Source organism: Protopterus annectens, chromosome 15.part0 (assembly GCF_019279795.1).
Source record: "Protopterus annectens isolate FY-2018-M chromosome 15.part0, PAN1.0, whole genome shotgun sequence".
Classification (NCBI taxonomy): Eukaryota; Metazoa; Chordata; order Ceratodontiformes; family Protopteridae; genus Protopterus; species Protopterus annectens.
The window spans coordinates 122,488,025-122,503,768 of NC_056749.1; the positions used below are offsets into that span (position 1 = coordinate 122,488,025).

At 40.2% G+C, this 15,744-nt stretch overlaps 1 protein-coding gene across 5 annotated transcripts in view; it reads left to right on the forward strand.

Annotated features, from left to right (window-relative positions):
* Positions 1 to 15,744, forward strand: part of PHKA1 (phosphorylase kinase regulatory subunit alpha 1) — a 3,177,076-nt gene that overhangs the window by 2,646,514 nt on the left and 514,818 nt on the right. For 4 of the 5 annotated variants that reach the window (XM_044057561.1, XM_044057557.1, XM_044057558.1 and 1 more), the window contains one exon: positions 3,724 to 3,771. The exons of the other annotated variant lie outside the window; for it this stretch is intronic. In XM_044057561.1, the coding sequence (XP_043913496.1) occupies positions 3,724 to 3,771 (48 nt within the window). The remainder of the gene's footprint in view (positions 1 to 3,723; positions 3,772 to 15,744) is intronic. 5 annotated transcript variants of the gene reach the window in all.

Consider the following 15,744-nt stretch of genomic DNA (forward strand, 5'->3'; position numbering starts at 1 on the left):
AAAAAATATTCAAAGTATCTCTCTGGCTACTTGTGCACCCTGGCTGTCAGTTGCATTTGCCATTGACCCAAAGGACTTGGTGGTGGTTATCAGCAGTCATAAGACTTTTTCTGTTACTTCCAAATTGAAAGATCCTAACAAAGACTTACCCCACAGGCTCTGCATACCTCTCAACTGTATGTCATTACAAGGAATGTTCCTCATTTTGAGACTTAAAAATTCCGTGTTCCATTCTGTTCCACATTGAAAGAGGCTGTCACACATTCATCGTTAATTTTTTTAACAAGTAATAAATAATATTGAATTATGTTAATTCATCAAAATAACTTTATGTAAATGTAGGAAACAGTTTGGAGCTTCCTAGGAGAAGCTTTGAGTAGGTGTTCCATGTTTTATCCATTTGTTACACATTATGAGTAGTAGTGTTCCACATTTTGGATATGGAAGGTTGAGAGCTGCAGACTTCCATCTTTTGTGATGTACTACTACAAAATAGTTTGCATGATGTGTCTCTTGTGTAGAGATTGACCTAATTACTGAGGGGGACAGATATTAGAGTGTTCCCTCCATTGCCATTTTTGACCAATGTGATCAGTATATTGGGTCCAAACCATTTGGTAGTGCACAAAATTTAGGTGCTGTGTAGTTATTGGTAACATTGCAGTAGTGTAAGATCTTTTGCATAATTCCTGGTTATTCTAGTCTTTAGAGTTTGATATATGCAATAGTTTTTGAACTCCTTCGTACTCTCTTGTATATGGTATGTTCCAGCTTTAGTGTATGATGATGTATTGTTCATAGGTGTGTACTAGGCTAATGGCCCTGGAGCCTTTACAAGCCTAGCCCATAGAAGTGCACTTGTTGCTTTATGTCTGTTCTTGTTGTAATAAAAAAAGAAAGCTTCCAGTATATTTATATGCTATCTCGTATGTCTTTTTCTTGCAAGAACAGTATAGATTGGAAATTATGTATCTATATTTCTGAAAGTTCTTCAGTCATCAGAGTTGTACAATTTCCAGTGTTTGAAATTTATAGTTTTGTCTTCTGTCTACATTTTTTTAATCGCTGCCTGCCAGCCATCAGCTTCCAGTGATCTGTTGGCCAGTTAATTCCTCATGGACCAAGAACTATTTCCAGCCCATTCATTCCCTGTGAGGTGAAGAGAGAGACAGTCATGAAGATGCCAGTCTGGCAGCCATTAAGGCATTTTTATGTGACCTAATCCCACCCCCTGGCTGTGACATGGACTTCTGTGTCACAGCAGAGGACCACCCTTGTCCTAATACTGAGGCATGCTTGCTCCATGACATGCGTCTGCAAAGGCTACAGCATTTATGTGATACCCCCCCCCCCCCAAGGGCTGCTGTCAGGGAGTGACCTGTCACCACAAGAGGAGGAGCCACCATTACCCTCCCAGACAGGAGCACTAACATAAGTTGTGCACCCCTTGCCCACTGCTCTCTGGCTGTTTCTGCTTACTGAGCCACTATTCAGTCTTTGTTAGTCTGGGTCATAGGGCTGTATTCCTGAGTACCACAAAGCCAGGTTCTGTCTACATTTTTACCAGAAACGAGTCAACGTTTTGTATACTTCAACAATACATAGTATGTAGCAAAAATGCTATTTTTGAGTAAGTTTATCTAGTGTACCCTTTGAATATTCTTCCCTTCCTAAGTATCCTATCAGTTCTTGTAACCCCAGCTTGTTGAACTTTTTTTCCTGGTAAGACAGGCTACTTCTTTGTGTGTAGTTCTACAAAAAAAGTAAACGAGAATCTGTATGTTTTCTAATGTACCTTCTAACAAACTCTAGCTCTGCAGTATCTCATACTGTTGGAACTATACATCCCTCACAGGGCACATCTTTCACTTTGTTATTTGCTATTGCTTACACATTTTGTACATTATTGTTTCTACTGTCAAAGCTATTGAAGTATTTTCAAATATTAGGCTTACACAATTGTAGCTTTGTGTTTGTGCTTATTTATTACACACACACACACACACACACACACACACACACACACACACACACAGCATTTGCTGTGATTTATGTTATTAATTACAATATTAGATTTTTTTTAACTCAGTGTAGTCCAATATGGACTATATAAGCTTTGCAGTAGGTGACTAAAATTTCTATGTGGTCTCAGAGTAGGTTTATGATGTAAATGATTCTGTAATAACCTTATTAGTTCTGTGCATATCTTTTCACTCAGTTTATAGGTGAAAAATGACTCTTCAATAAACTGTAGGTTTCATCCACATGAGTTGGTGTCACTAGAATACTTTCTTCATTTGTAAAGCCAAGACTGGGATCTCGCATATGTGAAGTACCCGCACTTGCCATCTTATTTTGTTTTTGCCTCATGTTGCATGCAAGTTCATCAGTTTTAAACCTTTACCAGTAAAACCTGAAGGCTGTGTATATTGCCTATAAAGCCCCAAGCACTATAATGATTTTAACTGCTTTAATAAGAAACTCAAACTTCAGTAGAAACAGAAGCTGTGACGGTCTTTTATTGAAGCATTGCAGACTAAGACCCAAACTGAGGAGAAGGCTTCCAAGAGATTAACCCTTAAACAACAAAAATACTGCAGTTTAGTGTGAAATGAAAATATGGGGATTATCATGGTTCAGGCAATTCATCACTAACAAATTCCAGTCCTTTGAGCAATAGTGTTCCATTTTTAATAGCTATCCATTGCAACTCGCCTGTGGAATCTTTTCTAGGAAACACTGTGCATATTTTCAATGTCCCTTCAAAACTATTGCCAAACACTACAACAAAACTTATTGTAGGACCTTACTTTGTACTGTTGCACTTTGATAGACAGTAGGTGTCTGGTATCAGCAAGCACTTTTGATGCACTTTGTAGTAAGATGGTACATTGTATTTCAAGGCGATGTTCCTGTATTTGCTCTGGAGAAGCCAGGAGATTCCCTGAGCTTTCTTTTTTTTTTTTTTTTTTTTTAATATCTCTGGTTATGTCGGGACTACTAGCACTCTGTATTCACTTGTTATTTTTGTTCTTGTTGCTAAACTCCTTGTACAGTGCCAGGCAAATTCTAACATTTTCATGATTTTTATTTTTAAATTCTTTCAGGGAATAAAGAATAACAATGGAATTCTCATAAAACACTTGAAAGGAAATAAGAACAAGTGAAACCATGATGTAGTTATTTTTTGTAGGAGGAGTCTTACTGCAGCATTTTTTCAGTAGCTGTTATTCCAGTACAGTGCTAGGTGAAAAGAGTTGCTCAGTCACTCCTGTTGTTATAAGAACAATTCTCTGATCATTATGGTACAGCCAGTTTACAGCTTGTTTTCTCATCCTAGTATGTCATTCTCCCAGATTAAAACTGATGTTAAAAAATAAATAAAAAAGCAGTAGCTGTAATAGTAGGTTATGTTATGGTCTTTAAGGATCACAGCGACACGGTTCTTAGAAAAGTTTAAAAGTAATGCATCTTATCAAAAAATATTTAGCTATCTGTTTAGTTGTGTTGTTTTAATCCAAAGCATCTTCCATATTTGGAAAAGACCTTTGCTTTTCTGCTGATGACTTGCTGTTTAGCATCATGTGACGAATGCACAGATTTATTCAAACACTGGAATGGTGTGTGCCACAAGTGCATGCATAGATACGAAGTGATCTGCATGTGGATACCATGTAACCTTGTTTTCCTGATAACTTGCATCTTATATATTTCACTCTTCAGTTTCAGAAACGTAGGTCATCCTCACCATTTGAACAGCAGTCGGATCAGGTGAACTGTTTGTTAATGCATAAAACCAGTTGTTGCTTTCCTAAATGTTTAATTTTACTAGGTTTTTATTAAACTGCTTTTAAAGGCTGTCTAAATGCATGTATATGCTGATGTAGTGTAAGATGCAGTTCATCAACCCAAACAGTTGCTGTATGTACTATATGAAGATGTTAAATATGATGGAAGATTGGTTGTGCTGCTGAAAATATATAGTATTATTTTCTATAAGTGAAAGTGGACTGCCTATATAGTACTATGGATTCACCAGTTCCCCCTTGTTGGCTTTAGCCAAGGGATCTAAATTACAGTGGAGTTAAAATAATGTTTACTGTGGTACTGATGGTACCAACACAAGATTGTACATATCTGATGCGACAAGAAACTGACTTGTGCCGTTTGACTTACCACCCTATTTTTAGCTACCTACTTTACTGCTTTTCTCCGTTGATAAAGTTGTGCTTTGGTGGTAGTCTGTATTATTATGTCAGTTTAGCAATGGCAGCATTTAGTGATCTCAAAGGTAGTTTTTTTGTTGGTTGTTTGAAATTGCCAGACTCCTTATGAATGGAAATGCTTTTCAGTTTTATCAAGGTACTGTGTTTAGATGACTGTAAAGCTAGTAATACACCATATGAGAAAAAGGAGAATCCAGTAGATACATAAATATATTTCAGACAGTTGTCAGTAGGTAAATGCCTGTGGTCAGCCTGAATAAGTTTTTCTAAGTTTTTCCTAAACTGGAACTTTTTGAACACAATCTGTTATGGACTAGAATAGGTAATTAGCCTTTAGGTTTGTATAGGTTCTTAGGTGTGTACTAGGCTAATGGTCCTGGAGCCTTTACAAGCCTAGCCCATAGGATTACCCTGGCATTGTCCCAACCTTAGTTCCCAGTGCCTCTGTCGAGTAGAGCCACTGGAGTGATCCCTGGGCTGAATTTTCTATAATCCCACCAGTTGTGCAAGGAATCTTTGCAGTTTGTTCACTGTGGTTCAAAACGTTTCTGTAGTACAGCTGTTGATAATTATCTTCTGTTTTTTTTTTTTTTTTTTTTTTTTTTTTTAACTTCTCAGCAGCCAAGCGCACATAACTATGCATATTGTCCAGGTGCATTGTGCTTTCCAAATGACATTGCATGACACCAAGCCAGCTTCTTACTGTTTCATGGTTGGCCTGTGGCTTGTGAAACATTGTGGCATATCTTGTGAGACCATTAGGTCGTCAAAGGGCATACAGTTTGTTGTCAGAAAAGGCACAACCTCACCTCTCCTGGTTGTTGGCATTTGACATACATGCAGTGATTACCATTAATTTCCCTGGGGCTTATTTTATTTCCTTCTCAGTCTTGTAGAGGTAGTAGAGAATTATCAAGGTATATTGCTTCTGTATTTTGTCAGGAACAATTATACTGGCTCTGAATAGTGTTGAGTTTTATTGTAGCAGCCAAGACATCCTCCTTGGTGGAGACCTGCTAGTGCCATCATTTTAATACTTGGTAACTGCCAGTCATGAGCAGTAAAGCCTGGTGCAGGAGTTTCAAGTAGTTTTGTAATATTTGTCTATTGAAGCATCCTTAAGACTTTTAATTCTGCAGACTTTTACTTGCAAGGACAAGTCCGCAAACTGCTTGCAGCAGTTCATACTTAGCATTGTTTCCAAATTTATAGTTAGTAATATAAAATGTGGTGGTATGTGGGGATGCATCTTCCTATTTTTCCCACTGATGTGTAGTATTTAGTCCAGGTATGATGAAAACTTTTAATTGTGATGTGACAAACGTATTTTGCTGACTCGTGTTTCTAGTTAAAAGTCTGTTGAAATTACGATGTCCTTGTCATTTCATTCGTTTAGCATCACTGTCAAGGCTCAAGAAATATTTTTAATTTGGAAAATGTAAATAGCTGTGTTGTCTTTTTTTATATAGCTTTACCAGTCATAATTTCCAATTTAATGGCTGTCTTGTGCTCTATCTGTACACATATGATGTATGCTTCTTTCGCTCCTCTTGCCTCTTTAGGTGGTGCACTGTCATTCAATTCTGTGCAGTTTTCCTTAAGGGGGTGGTATTGAGGAAATCTGTTTATATACACAGTATACCACAGGTGGGGGTTTACTCTGTTATACACCTATATCATTGTCTGGGCCTATGCTTTCCTTGTGGGATGCTCCTTCTCCTCTTCTGGCAAGCCATGTAATGAATTATTTCATAAGTATGATCAGGAAAAATTCTGTTGCTGTCTTGGTATGACTGGCTGGCCATTATCATTTTAGTTTATTGACATATTTTCTATGATTATGTAGAAATATTGCCAGTTTTGACTTGGAATTTTCTTGTCTACAGTGATACATGAGTTTACACCTGGTTTAACACCTAATTCACCGGTTTGTTTTTACGTCAACAGGATGATGCAGAGGTTCCTTTGGACGCAGATTCAGCTATAGGTTCTCCTGGCACTGTCCACACGGGATTTTCCGAGAATGGCTCCAACATCCCCTCCATTGATCTGAGCCTTCCAGGAGCACCAGTGTCTGAGCCAACAGTCTTGTCAACTTTGACTCTGATAGTATCCCTTAGTGTCTCAACTCAGATGCCTCCAGATTGGGATGAGTCTCTTAGCAGAAGGGTCAGTGCTGGGGCTTGAGGCATGGATTCATTACTGAAACTTTCAGAACGGTTTCTTTCCCTTGGCATCTCATCACTTGATAGCTCGCTTCCATTGTCGACTTCAGATCTTGGGTCAGGGTAGGCTCTTCCTATATCTTGCTCTGATAATATGAGAGTCTCTTCAGTCTTGATCACTGCCTTTACATTCAAGGCTTTTGAAAGGGTTCTTGCTAGGCCAAGAGAAGAGGTGCTCTCTACCTACTCTATCCCAATTCCTTTTGGAGATTGCATCGGACTCTGCATATTTAGGTCAACAAGGACAGTAAGCTTCAAGTCTCAGTGCTACTCGCTACTTGAGTTACCATTCTGACTCTGACCCATCTTTAGAAGTTTTATCAAGGCACGGTCCCAGAGAACAAACTTGTGAAAGGCATTTGGAGCTGACTGTTCTACCTCCTGGGTGGTACTGCCTGCTGATGCACTTTATAAACCTGGTAGCTCAGTGGGCTTGGAAGGATCCAGATACAGCTGAGACAGTTCCTGTGAAGCCAGGTAAACTCTTGATTACACCAAAGAACAGAGCACATTGGAACAAAGGTGCCCCCTGGTAGATGCCGTGATTGTGCAGGCAGCCACTAAGAAAGAACTGTCTGAAGAGAGTAATCTGTCCATCCTGCTAATAGGGAATCAAGAGCATTGGGCAGGTGTAGGTAATGGATATATGTATCAGCAACTTTCACACTCAGGGTGCTGAACTACCTGGCCCATGTGATATGCTTCTAGAGGGGGTTGATTAAGGAAGTCACCAAGTCCCTCTTGGGTAACCTACTGATGGACATTCAAAAAACAGTGGAGTTCCAGTTGTCTACCTCAGAGTTGATGTCCAAAGAATCCATGCTTCTGCTTTCCGATGCAGCTGATGTTACAGCGAGAGCAACAGGAACCAGCATATCCATCCTTCGGCATGCATGGATGTGATTGTGTGACTTTGTAGAAAGCTTCAAAATGTCTTTCCTTAATGCCCCCTTTGATGGTTCAACACTTTTTGTTCCAAAGCTTAAAGAAATTCTCACCAGGAGTGGGCAGGATGGTAAGACCCTTTCTGTTATTGGAGTCTGCTTCTGTACTCCACAGAGAACCTTTTCCAGGAACCAAAGGGTTGGTTAGAAGTTGTGATGGAGAAAATTTCAGGAGTTCACCCTGGATGCAACTGTAGATAAGTCCACCTGAGGCAAAGTGAGGAGCAGTTTTGATGGATGTCCCCTAGGGGCAGAGGTGGACCGCAGTGTCAGGGATTTCATGTTCCTTTTACTGAGAAATCCTTCCAGCACTCCAGAAGGATTGCCCATCTCTTACACTCTTGTAAGCATTCAGGTGGCACTTATCCCTGCACCCTCAAGCTTGTCAGGCCATCACTCTAGATACTTGGGCACTGAGGATAATAACCAGAGGCTTCCCTCTGCTCTCCTGAAAAGAAAAGGAGGATTCCCACAGTGCCACCCAATCAGATGGAGTCTGCACCAGCAGAAGTCTTAAAGTTGCTGGAAGAATGAGTAATCCAGCAGGTCCCTCCAGACCAGTTAGAATCCAAAGTGCATTCCAGATTTTTTTTAGTTCCAAAGAAGACAGGAGACATGAGGGCAATTTTGAATCATCATTTTGATCAGTTTGTAAAATAGGCAAAGTTTTAGAGGGTCATGGTTCACTCCATCTACCTCTTCTGAGGAAGTATAACTGGATGTGTTTGTAGATCTCCATGATGTCTACTGCAGTGTCATGGTAGTGAGGCAGTCCAGTCTTCTTTTCCAGCTGGGAGCCAATCACTTCCAATTCAGGGCTCTGCCTTTAGGTCTCACTACAGCCCCTCAGATGTTCAAATGTATAGGTTCATAGGTAGGTACTAGGCTATCGGGCCAAGGGCCTACATAAGCCTAGCCAACAAGGTTCCCTGGCTTACGCCACCCAAGAAAGTTATTTTCCTGTGCCACTGTCGAGCAGAGAGACAGAAGTGATCCCCAGGGTGTATTTCTTATTTCCCATCCACTCAAGATTGTTCTTGAAGAGTGCTAATGAAGAACTTTGCTTGACATAGATGGGTAGCCTGTTCCAGAGTATGGGAAGTCTCTGGGACAGGAATCTATCCCTCCAGCATGTCCTGTTTATTGTGGCGACAAGGTTTAGGTCCCTAGAGCATGTAGCTCGGTGGGATTGGGGTTTCTTTATGTGTAGCATGTTCAACAGCTCAGGGTTTGACATAGCTTTATATGTTAGGCAGAGATCACCTCAGAGTAGGCGATATTCTACGGAGTAAAGCTGGAGTTTTTTGAGGCGGTCAGTGTAGGGCATTTGTTTGAGGCCAGTAATCCTCTTTGTGAGGTACTTCTGTGGCCTTTCCAGCTGCTGCAGATGTCTTGTGAGGTACATTCCAAAAGGGGCGTTGTACTCTTTAATGGGTCTAATGAGTGTCGAGTAGAGGGGAACAATGACCTCTTTTTTCCAGGATGAGAATCCTTTTATGATGAGGTGTGCCACATAGAAGGACTTCCTGACTACTGTGGCGATGTGACTATCAAAGGAGAGACTACTGTCTACATGGGTCCCAAGGTCTCATCACACATTCGGTGTTAAGTAGATTGCTGCCTATGTGGTAGTTCATGGGTACAGAGTTTTTACCAAAGGGGATGACACTGCACTTTTTGGTATTGGCAGTGATTACAGCATATCTCATATTGCTAAGGTTCCAGGTGTTCCCATACTTCCCTTACCACCCCAACTAGTGATGATCTACTCCAGCAATGGGACTTTTTGCTCCAGCTTCTTCAGCAGTTGGGAATCACAGTCATTCAAGCCTAAAACCCTTTGACACCCACACAACTAATAGAGTTCATCGGATGCCACCTGAATTAAAGCAGTCAAATAGTCACCCTCTCACAGCCCAGGTTCATATCTCTGCGTCAGGTAGCCTTGCAAGTTCTCCAACATCCCTCATTCCTCACAAGACTTATTCTTCTGTTGTTAGGGCTAATGGGTTCGACAGTAACATTGGTTCCCCTAGCCAGATACCACATGAGAGTTCTTCATCGGACCATTTCTGTACAAATATCCCAGTTTTTTCATACTATTCATGCTCTGATTCATCTGGCACCCATTTGCAGATCTCATATCAGATGATGGTTGACCTTGACAGCTCTCCTGGAAGGTTGGCCATTTTCTCCACATCCTCCCATGAGAGTAATAATCAGTTTGCTTCCCTCTTGACATGGGGCATTTTGAAGGGAAAATGGTTTAAGGTCAAACATGGAGACCAGTGTACTCTTCAGTGCTCTGGAGATGAGGGCAGTTCTCCTAGTGGTGCAGGCTTTCAAAGACTCTCTCCCCAGGGGTGTGATCTCCATCCAGGTGGGCAACATGTAGTCTGGGACATCAGCAAACATGGAGGAACATGTTTATACCCTTTGTGCCAGGAAGCCATGAGAGTGTGGCAGTGGATGAGGTCTTCCATCACTTGCCCATAGTAATGCATATCCCTGGGACTTCCAGTGTATTAGCAGACAGATTGAGCAGATCCATCTTTCTGCTTCAGGAGTGGTCACTAGATCATTCAGTGACATATCAAGTCTCCAGCCACTGGGGGTCAACCATGCTGCAACCTTTTTGCTTCATACCTAAACAGCAAGTGCAGCAGTTACTTTAAACTGGCCCCTGGGCCTCCTATATCCCTTTCCCCCTTTCCTCTAATAGTTTGTTGAGAAAGCAAGAAGGTGCAAGGCCGTAGAAGTCCTCATTGTACTTTTCTGGCCCCGGCAAGTTTGGTCCCCCTTCTCCTTGCCTCATCTAGTGTTTGCCTCCCTGGATGTGGACTGCTGTCCAAATCTTTTGATTCACCCATCCAGGTAGCCTCTCCCTGACCCAGAAATGCTAAAGCTATATGGTTCCCCCAATTTTAACAAAGGCTAGAGATGGCAAGCTTTCTGCTCAGGTGGTTCATATTGTGTTAGCCTCTCAAAAATCGAGCACCAGGAAAGTTTACCTTAGGAAATCGAAGAGGTTTGTCAGTCTGGGCAGCCTCTAAAGGGAAAGATCCCTTTTTAGCTCTTCTCCCTTCTAGTCTAGATTTCTGTTCAGATCCTTTCCAAAAAGGCTTTTTTCAACAAAGTGCAATTACTAGCTGTTTCCATTTTCCACATTGGCATAGTCATTCTGCTATAGCATCTCTAAAGATTTCAAAGGTTTTTTGAAGGGAACCTTCTTAAGACCTCCTGTAAGGTATCCAGTCCATCTATGTGGCATAACTATAGTGCATCAGGAGTTTAAAAAAAAGTTCTATTTGAACTGGGAGCTGCAGAAGACTTGAAGTATCTTTTTTGGAAGACCATTTTCCTGGTGGCCATCACTTTGGCTAAAGGGATCTTCATGTTACAAGTATTTTCTTGTAAATCTCTTTACCTGATTTTTCCATAGCTATAGAGTTTCTTTGATAACAAATCCCACATTCATTCCAAAAGTGGCATCCAAAATGATCCTTAATCAAACCATTAATTTTACTAGTATTCTTCCCAAAAGTCTGTAACAAAGGAGCGTATACTCTTGTGTCTAGTAGATACCCAGACAACTTTATCTCCACAGGACCAAAGATTTAAGGAGATCTAATCAGCTGTGCGTCGCTTTCTCTAGAGCAGAGATGAGCCAGTGTGTCTATAGTCATACTGTCAAGGTAGCTATCGGGTTGTATAGCTTTTGTCTATGAAATGACATGGTCTTTCCTTAACCTAGCAACCAAAAGGTCTGTTGCTACTTGTACTGCCTTTATGCATAGAGTTCCTATTGATAAATTTCTGCTGTTGTAACTTGGTCCACAGTTCGGACATTCATATCCCATTACAAGCTGGATGTATAGTCGAGATCCCATACATCTTTTGGCTCCACCAATCTCAGGAATATCCTTTCATGATACCTCACAAGATTTTGTGTCAGCTAGGAAATCTGGCCCAAAGTTGAATTGGATGAGAAAAGACTTCATCAGGTATGAAAGTTAAGTATTCTTCACAACAGTAGATACATGTTGTCTTCATTCCATCTGGTTCGACATCCCTCCCTCCTTCCCACTTCCAAATTTCTTACTTGGTGCTCCTGTTTAATTGAATGGACCTAACCAGAAACCTTGTCATTACACTACCTCAGCAGGTTGATTTTTCTCCAGGTCATGTTCTGTTAAGAGTTTTAGGTGTTAACATTTACGAGACAGTAATAATATGTTTAATGATAAGTAGGCAAACTTGAACTGAGGTATTTTGGTGAAAGATTGATTATAGGTAGGGGAGGAGTCAGAGCCTGGATCCACCACTTCCACCACTTCTAAAAGCATCAAGGTCAGATCCACTCAGATCTATTTAACCCACAGGTTGAACCGGACAAAAAGGAGGTCTTTCGCTATGATGAGTACATAATTTTAATTTTAAAGCATTTCTAGTGTATGTTAGGGCCCTGTTGTGATTGTAGAAAAAAGGGACAGGTTAGGTCTTTGAACCATGTTATGCAAGAGAGGAGAGATTGTGCTGACTTTATTACAGGATAAAATGGTGCTTATCTCACTGTAAACACCATATTGCCATAGATGTGAAAGTAAATGAGTCATTGAACCTCATTGCAAAAAGGGGTGAGTCACTACACAAGGTATAACTAGAAATTGAAACCACTATATTAGTCACAGTAATTAAGTAATGAAGTGAGTGCAGAGTAGAGCAGTAGAGAACTGTTTTAAGATGGGTAAAAAAATGAATTGGGTTATTTAGATCTAGGTCGAACTGACCAAAATCCTTGTGTAAAACCCGCGTGCATGCACACACATATTGCCAAGTAAGTCACTAATCTTGAGGGCAGTTCTACTTTGTCTTACCTTGCTCTTGCAAGTTCCAGTACAGCAGACATGGTTAGATTTTCTGTCTTGCATTTCCAGGAACTGACATTCAGTTACACACTTCAATTGCTGATTGTGTGATGCTAATAACATGGTGGCTGTAGCTGTAAGTGGCTTACTGTGTGAAATTTAATATCCAAAATGTGGTCAACTACTGAAATAGTGTTAAGTATAGATGTGATTCAGAAAAATAAGTTCCAGATATATTGTGAGAACTTTGTGTCATGACTTTTGCCAAGCCATGTAAGTTATACCCAGTGGACATTGAAAGCTGTATAACACCTTAATTGTTGCAACTCACCTAAGACTAGAGGTAAATAATGCTATCTGTTGCTTTTTGTATGAGGGATTCCACAGGCAGACCTCTCAACTATCCTCATTTAATGTTCCTGTTTTCAGGACTGAGTAACCACTGCGCAAGATTGATTTTACTCCTTCACTCAATTTTCTGAATTTCTCCTCATCTCACGTTTTTAAAACTGTGTAGTGCACAGAAAACCGTATTATACATCCAACATGCTGTACAGATTTTCACAGAATGTCCAGATTTTTGTCTCCTATTTTTGGTCCTTTTTCCATAGATTTGTGGTTTTCTGGCAAATTGATGGCAAATCGTTAAAGATTGAAGTTAGAAAATAATGACAGACATTTGTGTTTCAGGCTTCATACCCTTCAGAAAATGCAATATAATGCAAAACCTTTTATTCTATCAACTTCTACGTTTGTAAGAGCAATATTTACAAATTGTCCCTATTTTTGGGCCTTTGTACCACTTTTATATAAAGCTTTGTCCTGATTTATTACTGTAACAAGTTGGGCAGTATGACTAGTAGCAACAATATTTTAAAGAAAGAGGATGCACATTTTACATCTCCATCTTTCTGAAACAAAAAAATAAAGGAACTTATGCGGCCACATTTTTGCAGCACAGTTCATTAAATTTATAAATTTTATATGGTCTCTTTAATAATTTGCTTATATTTTTCCACCATTTTTGTCACTCATTTTTTAAACATGTTTCTGAGCAGTATCTCACATCCCTACTGAAAACAGCATATGCTATTTGGTATTCAAGTTTACAATAATTGTATGTCCAAGTTTTTATCTGGATGTTCCTAATTTTGAAAAGTCTTTGTTCCTATTTTCAGTGTATGCAGGTTCAGTTACCTCTACAGTAATCCTTGATATGGATATTGTACCTAGCTATGGGAGAAAGAATGGCAAGTATGTGATGGAAAAGGAGATTCATGGAAAGGAAAAGGGTGAGAAATTATATCATCGTATTGATAAGTGGTGTTTGGCTACAAGGATGTTGTTCTGGGGTTGGAGTCTTGTGAGTGCTAAATACACACATTTTTGGAGCACTGGTGCATATTTTTGCACTGTCAGAATTTTAATAGTCAGATGAAGTCAGGATTAGTAAAAAGGGTTGAAAGAACATAAGGAGAGGAAAGTGCATTTCTGAATAGTTAGTTTTTGCTACTATTATGTATAATAGTAGAGCTATTAGTATGTTGGTTGAAGATGCAGAGCTTGTGTTTCTGTTTTGCAGTCTTGTATTTTCTTTTCTATTTTTTTGTGAAACTTCTGTGAAAAATTAGTTTTTTCTTTTGTAGAACTAATTCTACCTTGTGCATAATGTTTAATTGTATTTATATTGAAAACTTTTACAGCACAGTTCTTCAAAAGCAGCAATATTGTTTTTTTTTTCTGTATCACATGATTGAAAGTACTTCTCCAAAACTTAAACAAGGAGGTGGACTGACTGGATTGCCTTTTTGTGGTAAAAAGGCTACTTTGTTCTGTTAGGGACAGTAAAGTCTGGGCTGTCTGGCACTTGGGTGAGGGATTGGTTGATTTTACAGCTTTTAGTTTATAAAATGATTTTGTGATTTTTGAGAATTGCGATTGCTGATCTCACACATATAGAAACAGAGTAGTGTACTACATGGTAGAGTGTTGTACTCAAAAAATGTATCTAATCCCCAGAAACTGTTGGGGAAATATTGAGGTGGTACACCTTGAGGAGAAGCATCTTAGGAAAGAGGAGCATACAAAGTCGTTGAGACAGGGCAAAAAAGGTAGTGGGGTTTTACTTGTGGTAGAATAAGGAGAAGGTTGACTCTGATAGTTTTTCTTAAATACCTTTATTAAATAATAACTTAAGACATAGTCAATTGCAATCTGATGCCCTTTTCATTCTTCCTCACTAGTGGGTCTAGGATCCGACTGTCGGATTCGATACAGTCTCTTTCCTTTAAACTTCAGAGCCAAACCTCAAGCTCCTCCCCTTACCTACAATCCCCTATACCATCCCTAAGCCCTCAGATCTCATTTGCTGCCATTGTAGTCAAATGGGAGATCAAGCCTGTCTTCAAAATCATGAGCGTTAAGTGCCTTTCTCTTAATTTTTATCTGCTATTCCTGTTTCTTTTTCTTGTAGTGTAAAACTTGTTCCTCACTTTGTCGTTAGGTTTTCGCTTCTTTTTTTTCATACTTTGTTAAATTTTAGAAAGGGTGTGCTGTCTTGTCCCTTGCAGCATACGCGTGTGCAATGTAGGTAGGTTAGGTGACTAGTTCTTTTCTCATTCCTTGGTGTGTGTACTGTTTCCTAAAAAAAAAAAAAAAAAGTGTATTTTAGGTTAAATATAGTGTTTTTTTCTATACCTAGGAGGTGTCCTAGTTGTCACTGGCGTTAGGGACCTGAATTTCTTTGTGATTTGTGTGTGCCCTCGTATCTACAAGAAGAAGAAGCCACACCAAAGCCCCAAAACGATGTTTGATAGGTTTCATAAGCAATGGTAGTACATACAAAACGTGATAGTACTTTCACAGAAAAAAAATCAGTTTCCTCAGGCATCTGGCATCTAGGGGCAATACACCAGATATGGCTTTACAGGCAGAGTCTCCGATGCTACTGCCCACGTTTTTTCAGACACTTATCAAGCCCTCGAGGCTTCCCTCCACCACTTCATCTATGTCTTCCAGGAGCTTCTCTGATCATAATATGGACATGATGATGCAGAAGTTTCTTAGAGCTCAAATTCAGATGGAGGTCACTGCTTCTCCGTACCCCCCCCCCCCCCCGGATCGTTGAGCTCTCCAGTCAAACAGTGACTTTTTCCTTCTCCAGTCCATCTACCAGCTTCAGAGCCCAATGATTCGAGACCTCTGAGAGGCACTCATCGGATCTTAGGAAGTCCCTGGCTTCAGATGAGTCAGTCAGCCTGAACAGCTGTGCATAGTTGTCTTTGGATCAATGTAGGTCTCTGATCCTAGAGGTCTGTGCCTGGTCCGAGGAGCAGGGTTTGGCTCTGATTTTTTTCAAATCTTTCCCTCTCCATGAGTGCCTCTGCTCTAGACAGCCCGGGTTCGACTCCGGACAGTGCTGATCTGGGGCTGGCCGCAACTTCCTGTCCTCAGGCATTTAGGCTCTGAGGATGGAGGGAGA